Source organism: Hemibagrus wyckioides, linkage group LG28 (genome assembly GCF_019097595.1).
Source record: "Hemibagrus wyckioides isolate EC202008001 linkage group LG28, SWU_Hwy_1.0, whole genome shotgun sequence".
Taxonomy (NCBI): Eukaryota; Metazoa; Chordata; class Actinopteri; order Siluriformes; family Bagridae; genus Hemibagrus; species Hemibagrus wyckioides.
This window is the reverse complement of record NC_080737.1, coordinates 18,284,524-18,294,523: the sequence shown is the minus strand read 5'-3', so window position 1 is coordinate 18,294,523 and position 10,000 is coordinate 18,284,524. Positions and strand designations below refer to the sequence as shown.

The following is a 10,000-nucleotide window of genomic DNA, read 5'->3' as shown; positions in this document are numbered from 1 at the left end:
TAATTATTCATTACATTGAGTATTTATAATCAGGATTAAAACCCAAAACAGGATTGAGGAAAGGAATACAGTCAATCATTGGCTACATTACAATGCCTGATCATCGCCTGATCCAGATGAGGCTTGAGTCTTAGCCTTGAGTCCTGCCATATAGTCTCCATTGCAGTTCTTATAATATTTTGCGCAAACAATCTCTGGTCATAAAAATTTCTAGTCGCAAACAACTTCTAGTCATACATATAAAAAAGGTCAGAACCTCACACACAACTTGTTTTTTTATTTACATTCAGTAAAAGTCTGTTTATGTGTGATGAAGAACTGACCTACACTGCATACCTGACTGTGATGAAACCGTAAGGACATTTGTGGAAAGAAATGAGGCATGGTTACCTTAGAGGATAATAAACTTTTTAAATGGGCGACGAATCATAATTTTCATGCCTCACCATGCTCCGGAGCTTTCTGTCCTCCGACACATTAAAATCAATGGTAAGAAGTGTGTTTTTGATGGATCCGCCATGTCCTTCTGGCCCGTTAATGACTGTATTTATTGACAGCAATTCTCTCGGGTCTATAACGACTGTGTGATATAGATTTCATAGATCCTCAGTGGTTAGAAGTTAGAATTGTGATTTACTGGTGAAACAGGGCTGTGAAGCTAATCGCTGCTGATTAACAGTAATTATGGATCATTAAACACACACTGAGACATCCTGTGTGTTTAGCATTTTCATCAGCGCGTATAAAAACGCATCGAACAAGCAAATTATGCCGTTTACTCTTCCGAGATTGCCTTCTTTTAGCTGGACGTAAATATGTGCCATCTAATGTACAACTGCTTTACCTGGAACTCCTGATCAGCCAATCATGTAGAAGCAGTGTAAGGTATATCATCACGCAGAGCCTCACGAAGTCTGATCTCAGTGACTTGGCACGGTTGATGGGTTTGTTTCAGTATTTCAGAAACTGCTGAAATTTTCTGGGATTTTGGGATTTTCACACACAGCAGTTTCTATGGTTTCCACAGCATAGACAGAAAAACAAACAAAACTTCTCACTTGCTTGGTTTCAGGGTCAAACGCATAGATTCAAGTCTTGACGCTCTTGACATGAATCCTGGTCATTTCTTTGATGTTCTTTCAAGTCCTTCCCCACGGAAACACAATTGTCTTCCTAGTAGTTCAGAACGAATTTTGCAGAGATCGTGTGTTACAATCTGTTGGTCTCCAGGAAATGCCAATGACCTCTTCTAACTCATCAATAGTACCGTGACGATTGACCATGACTGCTTCTTGAAGTTTCTCTATATTTTCCTGTGTTTGAGAAGTTGACAGATGGTCAGGTTGTGGCAAATCTTCAAGGGCCAAGTGACCTGGTCAGTAAATATATGAGTGTGAAGGGGCAAATATCATTTTGCCCTTTTTTGTACTTGAATTAGTTAATTAATGTGTTCTGTTTCTGTTAGTATGAACTTGCAGGTATGCATATATGTAGTATGCTAGAATGCACCTACTGTATGCTAGTTTGCTAATATCAAGTAGGCTGGGTGCAAGCAAGGGTCTTTATCTGCATTAACTGGTGATCAATGGAAGTGGTTAAGGCATGGGGCTACCGATTAGAAGGTTGTGAGTTTCTTGCAAGTTCTGCAGAGAAATACCTTGTTGGTGAGAACAGGCAGAGGAGATGTTTGAATATAACATGGGTGTTAGTACTTTTCTGCTCCACTAATCACAAGGCTGATATCACTCATCTCTTTATAGAGCTTTAACCAAATCAGTGATTTATTTATCTGATATACAGTATTTCAGTGTGAAGTGAAAGTGAAGAACAGGAAGGAAACCATGAAAGGAACCATGAGGAGAACTTCTTCAGAAACAGAAGCTCAAAATGACTTAAATAATAATCTGAGTTTAATTTACTTAAAATAATCCTTTGTAAACTTTCACTAGTCATAGAAGCCTTGAGGAACCTTACTTTTTAAGGGGCAGGCTTGGTGTGTGTAGATGATTAAACAGATGGAATTAAATTTGTGGTCTGTGCATGTTTAAATTCATGCTAATTCATCTCAATTCAAGTGCTAGCATACAAAATAGTTTTCATTGCCACGTTAGTTCTAACTAGTAAGTCAGTTTCCACACTCTTAAGAAAAGAGGTTCCTTGAGGTTCCATATAGAACCCTGGCCAATAGAATAGACCCATCCTAAAAAAAAATGGGAAATAAGAAATAAACATTATATATATATATATATTCATTATTATATATTATATAAAGTGAAATCAGTTTTTATCTAAATGTTGAGATCTAAGAGTTGATTAAATAGGTGAAATAATTCAGATAATTTTTGTCTTAACACAGTGTTTTTGTTTAAATTAATTTAGATAATTCTTTTTGTTTAATTTATTAGTGTTTGAATTTGCTGTATTTTCTTGTCTAAATTTGTATTATTATTATTATTAATAATAATAATAATAATAATAATAATAATAATAATAAAGAATATCTTCATGATTCTAAAAAATAATAATAATTAATAAAAAATAAAATAAAAAATAAAAACTTGTAGCACCATCGGGTTCTTTTCAGTGAAACCTTCAGAATGGTTCTATATACACAACCATAAATGAATCATGTGATAGTTCTGTACATAGAATCATTCCTTGCCTAACAGTACAAAATTCCTGGTGCTGTTCTGTCCATCATGTTCCTTTAACCCACAGGGTTCCTTTTTTTTTCTTTTTACTTCATTTTGCAGTACAGCTGTTTTCTACGGAACTTGATTAAGCCGTCACAAGAAAGAGAAACAGAGAATCGAGGTGAAGCGATTAAAATGCTCTGGAGTGGCTGAGATTATAAAACTGTGCGAGAAGGGGAAAAAAATGGCTTTCATTTGGCAGGAAACAGAGGCCTCGATTCAATCAGCCACGTTCCCTGGGAGTTAGAAGGAAAATCAGATTTCACCTGTCCCCCCGTTTCCATCGCGAACGTTCTGCACAGAGAAGAATTATTAGCTAAATGAATTTTCGAAAAAGAAGAATGCGTGTTTGTGCACATGCTGCACCTTATTATCGTTTATAAAGATGTACCAAACAAGCTCAGGAAGCGTGGACTCACACAGATCTTTAGTCAGATTAGCATATTCTTATTAGCATGGTGTATTCATGTGTCATTGCACGCGTAATGACTCGCTGGGTATTGCGCTTATTGGCCACCTGTAGGCCGGGATGTCCATCGATCCGGTTGTGCTGATGGTCAGTGCAGACCCAGTGCCAGCTCTCCTGCTGAGGGAAATCATGTTGTATTAGATTAACGTCTGGCTGGACAGCGTGGATGAAGAGGGACGCTTATAATTACCCATGAGGCAGTCGCACATCAGAACTCACACCTGCTCAGAGAGAGAGCGAGAGCTGGCCAGGGATGTCTGCTTGGCATACATACACTCAAACACACACACACACACACACACTATGAATCATCAACAGTAGGGATTAAATGTCTTAATATGTTTTGTTTTCCATTTAGCAAAAAAATGGTCATATGCTGTTACTTAATGTGGCTAATACGCAATGTTTTATGTACACATGTCTATCAAATATTAAGATTAGCTAATATGCAAGCATGATGCTAGGCTGTAATTGTGTCCATAATGCTTAATGAGGAATTAATACCAGAATTATTCGCACTGGTGTATTTCCAGGCTTTTGCTGTGACAACAGATTTTAGCGCTATTGCAAATGGGGGAAATTTGAAAGTGAAATAAAAGTTTTTGTGTAATTCTATCTTTGGATCCCAGTGTGACTGACAGTTTTATTTCAACACAAATTATTCAAGCTTAATTTTACGTTTTTAAAATAAACGGTATATAATATAAAAAGGTTTGCCTTTTTAGGGCAATATAAATTATACAAACATGACAGTATCGTCCCTGCAAGTCTGCAAACTAAAGTTGTAAAGATTTTTTTGAAGGTGTGCTGCATTATATGCTATTCTTTTCTTCATTTTATATTTTCGATGACTGATTTATTCATTTTTTATTTTTTTTTTAAGGCAAGTTCTTCTTTAGGTGCTTCTAAAGCAATATCTGGCAACCTCCGAGGCAGACAAAGACAGAGCATGCACTAGCATGTGTTATTGTTTTAGCTGATTTTAGAGAATGATCTGTGGTATGATTTTTCACCACAGATGGCTTAAAAAAGTTCTAGCTAGCAGATGTAGCGTACTGTACCCTGCTGTATCGGTGTGTACAAACCGAGATGTTACACTGAGGTTTTATTTTAAATCTCTCTCCTTTCTCATTCTTCCGGTGACATTTAGATCCCTTTGTTCTGAGGCTTTCCTCTTATCCTCCTCTAGTCTGTCACTCTCGTTCTCACTTTATTGGTGTCGTCTGATATATTAGACGGCGCCGATAGGATCAGACTTGTCACATCCGGCTCTGATCGTGTGCAGTCAAAACACACAGCGGTCTGTTTGTACAAAATGGGGAGGGGACCTAATAATTTCCAGACTTGTAAAAAGAAAAAGTGTGTCATAAAACTTAGCGCGATTCTCCTTTAATCCCCTTCAAAGTTCACTTCTTGTGATGTGACACACAGCGTTTCTCGGTTTCCTGGAAACATTAGCTGCAGTCATGTCAGGGAAGAAAAAGAAGTTGTAAGGAGGGAGATCTGATGAATACACTGGATGTGAAGTGATAACCATGTTGTTTCTGGTTAAAACTCCTTGGTTGATCGTCCTGGTACAGGATCCTGTGCACCACATATCCTGATGTTTTTCCTGATGTTTTCCTATAGACACCTAATCTCTTCAGTTTAAAATCACTGATTAAAAAGGTAAACAAATATGGCTCAATGAATAAATTGGCTCCTGTAAAAACCCTTGATCATCATTGTCTTGACCTGACATGCTGTTTTCTGGGTTTTGGACACATTGGTGTCTTCCACTGACTGGACGCTTGCTTGGTTTCAGGGTCAAACCCATAGATCCAAGTCGTGACACATTTGACATGAATCCTGGGTCATTTCTCTGATATTCTTTCAAGCCCTTACACATGGCAACATGATTGTCTTTCTGGTATCTCAGAACGAATTTTGCAGAGACTCCTTCCGAGATCTTGCATTAAAATCCGTTGCACCCATCTCCAGGAAATGCCAATGACCTCTTCTAACTCATCGACACAATTGGCGATTGACCATGACTGCTTCTTGAAGTTTCTCTACATTTTCCTGTGTTTGAGAAGTTGACAGATGGCCAGGATGTGCTAAATCTTCAAGGGACCTGGTCAGTAAATATGCAAGTGTGAAGGCACATATATAATTTTGCCCTTGTTTGTACTTGCATTAGTTAATTAATGTGCTCTGTTTCTGCTAGTATGAAACGACAGGTATGCATATAGTATGCTAGAATGCAAGTAAGCAATGGTTCTTTTTGGTGTCTGCATTAATTGGTGCTCAGTGGAAGAGGTTAAAGAGTTGGGCTACTGATCAGCGGTTGTGAGTTCAAATTCCAGGACCAACAAGCTGCCACTGCTGTGCCCTTGAACAAGACCCTTAACTGCTCACATTTATAAATGAGATAAATGTAAGTCACTCTGGATAAGGGGATACGGGTATCTGCCAAATGCCATAAATGTAAATTGGTGGCTCGTTATGATTAGCCTGTTTCTGCTAGTGTGGTAGTTTTCAAGTGAGTGGATCTATTCTATGATGCTTGTATATACGATTTCAAAGGTTCCCTTGAGGTCAGGAATATACCATGAATTAGCAATGGCCGAGATGACCTCGGTCTATAGAGAAAGCGATGTAACATCATCGTCTGAGATCTCTCGCCAAGTTTCTGTCTGTAAGCAGTATTTGGCATCTTTCCGCTTCATCAGTAATCACATTACTGCAGGGCTTTTCACATTACTCGGTCATTTCATTACAGTTGATGCTCCTCAGTTAGAAGAGCACAGTCTTGCCTACTATTTGGTTGTGACATTATTACTAGGCTCTTCTTCATTTCTGAAATGACTTGAACTTGTTTCTGACATTCTGGCATTTGGTCCTGGACTTGTCTCAGTCTTGGGCGCTTGCTATATATGGCCATAGGCTTAACCCAAAGGTTATAAAGCTTTCTTTTCTTTTATTAAAGGCTTTCATTTGAAAACTTGGCCTCGGCCCCCAAAGCCTCGGTCTTGACTTGATTTGAACTAGTCTTGTTCCGAGACCTTCGTTTACAGCACAGTGAAAGCAGTGAGAGACACAAATCAGTTGATAAATGATGCAAAGAAAAACAAGTAAAACTTGACAGTGATGGTTTCATCTGGGATTTCTTGTCCTTCTTGTTACTCCTGAAGTTTCCTTAAAATATACTTCAAACAGGATGGAAGAAAAACTATTTCAGACACATTGTTTCAGACACTGTCGGGTCAATCAATTCTAAATTGTAATCAGGTAATCAGTGCAAACATTCAATCGCCTATTCTTGGTCTACACTGTATGGATAAAAGTATGTGCTCCCCTGACCATCACACTCATATGTGGTTCTTCCCACAAAGTTGGAAGCACACAATTGTGTACAATGTGACTGTATGCTGTAGCTTTACCATTTCCCTTCCCTTCACCCTTGTTTCTCACAAGAGAAACAAACCTGTTCCAGCATGACAATGTTCCTTACCAAAAGAGTGAAGCTTATTATAGCTGTTGATCAAAAGGTCAGGGTTCAAGCCCCAGCACTGCCATGCTGCCACTGTTGGACACCTGAGCCAGCCCCCTAATCCCCTGTTCTCCAGGGGTGCTGCATCATGGCTGACCCTTCAATCTGACCCCAACATCCAAAGCTGGGATATGTGAAGAAAGAATTTCACTGTGTTGTAATGTATATATGACAAAAATAAAGGCTTCTTCTTTTATAGCAGCAAAGGGGAATAAATCCGAAATGGGAAGTTTTGATGGTCAAGGGTGCAAATACTTTTGCCTGTGTTGAGTTTCTCACTAACAAGAATCTCGCACAGACAACCTGAGAACATAATTCCTTGTGGCTGTAAACCACAAAACTGGTTTATACCTTTAGCTTGATTTTGCTGTCACAAGTGAAATTGCACATCTTAAAAGAATCCTTTGGTTATGAGATGAGATGACTGGAAATGAAAAGCTTAATCTGGCAGCCGGAGATGTTCCACTGCGAGCAAAGATGTCCGACAACAAACTTCTGGCAGGTTATTAGTCTGAGAGCTGCTCAGATGCTTGTTTAAAAGCCACCAGTATGAGGATGGTGTGGGATTATGGCAAACACTCAGAACAGATATGGATGGTGGAGGTTGAACTTAAATGTGATGTGAAAAGAAAAGTGGAGATGTTAAATTGTGGGTGATTATTTAAGGACATTTTGAAGAATTCATGTTCATCTTTGTCACATTTTAAAGTGTAATTTTTGTAGTCAATATTATTCTGAAGAATTTGCAGCAAATCACACCCAAAAAAACCCACACTGGTTAATGAGGTAAAATACATAGAACATGGTATATTTCTTTAATTGCAGGTCCATAGATGATCTATAAATATTTTTTCTATTAATGGTGTTGGAAGTGTACTGCAGGTTAAATAAAATTCAGAATTAAAAGTGAAGTATCGATTCTTCTTTTTTCTTCCCTCTTTCCTTTTTTCTGTCTTTCTTTAATTCTCTCTGCTGTGCTTAGTTGCTGTAAATGTCACCATGTCCACAGCATGTCCTCCTGTTATTGCTGTTGACCCCATGATCTCATCTCACTTTGTTGTTCCCTGAATGCTCCTAACTCTCACTCGTCTTTGTTCATCTCCAGGGAAGAGGCCATGATGTCCACACACTTTGAGACAGTAGACGATTTGCTGGCGTCGTTTGGCCCGGTGAGAGACTGCTCCAAGGACAATGGCGGATGCAGGAAGAACTTTAAGTGTGTTTCTGACAGACGACTCGATTCCACAGGCTGCATGGTGAGCACAGATTTTAACACTCCACTTTCTGCTCACTGCTTCAGCTTCACACGGAATATCCAATGTTTTAACCTGACGGATTGGCAAGCGTATTTTAAAATGAACCAAAATTAAGAAAATTTGTGATCGTTCAAAAGCCCTTCACTTGCTTGCTTGATCCTTTCAGGCCAGAGGTGTGGCACAGCTGGAAGTGGAAATAGAAGGAGAGTGTTCTGACGGTTTATTTATTAATGATTAAATTTAATTTTATTTTATCTGGTTCCATGTGGATTACACAGAATCCAGAAACCAGGATAATTATTATTTCAACACGACCGTTTGCTTTACAGTGGCACATTTCTCTTTAATCAGATTCACATCTGTTTCTGAATTATTCTAATTCACAGTAGTAATTTATTGTTTACCTAAATAATTTACAATTGCATATGAGCAATTTATTATATTATTATTATTATTATTATTATTATTATTATTATACAAAAATGCTACTATTACTACTAGTACTATTTATAATAATAATAATAATAATAATAATAATAATAATAATAATAATTCACCTTAACTGAGCTTTAAAAGTCCAATAAAAAATATTTTTTAATTTCAGGGGTTCTGTAATTTTCTTAAGCATCATTTACTTTTTTAAAGTTTAAATAATAATAATAATAATAATAATAATAATAACAATAATTGGACTTAACTGAGCTTTAAAAAGTCCAATAAAAAAGAATTATGTTTTATTTGTAAATTTCAGGGGTTCAATAATTTTCTTCAGCTTCATTAAAATCATTTTTACTTTCCTTAAATAACAGGTTTTATTATTATTATTATTATTATTATTATTATTATTATTATTATTATTATTATTATTATTTAGTTTAACAAACCCTTTAACAGACCATAAATTATCAGTAAATAACACCTTCAGGAACTGCTGTTTGTTTAAACGCTAATGAACATCTGCAGCTTCTGTTTTTGTGTCCATGCCTTAAAAATATGTCCATCGGAAGAATTAATGATTGAAATAATGCCAATTAACGGCGTTATCATTACTGTGGAGCGTTAATGATAAAGATGAGGCTTTGTTATTAAAAAGTAGCAGCGTGAAACTTTTCTAATTAAAGAGTTTGATGATGGGTTTCTGAAGTAAAGCTCAGGGCCACCTTCGCCTCTCTACTGTTTTTTATTTATTTTTTGTCATTAATGGTATTCTGAAGGTGCAGCGTTTTTCCGGTAATCCTGTCAGGACTGGTCAGAGATCTAAAAGCAGTTCTCTGTGAGGGAAAATAATTCACTTTGCACTTTTTCAGGACTTCTAGAAGACTTTAGAGTGACACTTCTAATCGGTTTAAGGGCGCACTTGTGCGTGCTCAGTGGAAGTGTAGTGCAGGTTAAACCTTTTAGTTTAGTTATATTTATATAGAGGATAAGCTGGAAAGGAGAGAGTTAGAGGGAGATGATAAGCTAAAGTGATGTCATGGCCTGGCAGTCAGTTCAGTTCAGTCAGTTTTTTTGCAGAAAGAGTAAAATGAGTGTTATGTTGGCATGACGGAGAATCAAAAGAGTGGATGATAATACAATAACAGTTTCATTTGATCTTGTGAAAAAAAAATTAGGTGTTGATCATTTATTTTATATATATAAAATATTATATGAAAAAAGTGCTTTCAAACATTAAAATACAAAGATTTTTGGATTTAAAAGGGACATTATCATCTTTTTTTAAATTATTGATTGTTTAAATTAGCAAAACAAACCTGCAATATCAGCTCTGTCTGTAATATTATTAATTATGATCCATTACACCAAAATAAATCCAAATAATTGACTCCAGTCTCTCCCTCAGCTCAATTTTGGCGTGAATTGTTTGCTGTCCCCCCTGTTATCACTCGGTCTGACCAGCTAACAGCTGCCAAAACATAGGCCAAGCTGGTAAGAGCTGGTCGAGCAGCATGACCAAGCCATTTGTGCCAAGCTACAGCTGGTAGACCAGATGGTGCTGGACCTGTTCCATTCTGAAGATGGTTTACCAGTACGGGCAACTCAGCCTGTC

At 37.2% G+C, this 10,000-nt stretch overlaps 1 protein-coding gene across 2 annotated transcripts in view; it reads left to right on the top strand.

Moving 5' to 3' along the window:
* The window catches only part of LOC131348162 (astrotactin-2-like), a 384,655-nt gene that overhangs the window by 242,323 nt on the left and 132,332 nt on the right, over positions 1-10,000 (top strand). For both annotated transcript variants that reach the window (XM_058382844.1, XM_058382845.1), the window contains exon 11: positions 7,800-7,950. In XM_058382844.1, coding sequence (XP_058238827.1) covers positions 7,800-7,950 — 151 coding nt within the window. The remainder of the gene's footprint in view (positions 1-7,799; positions 7,951-10,000) is intronic.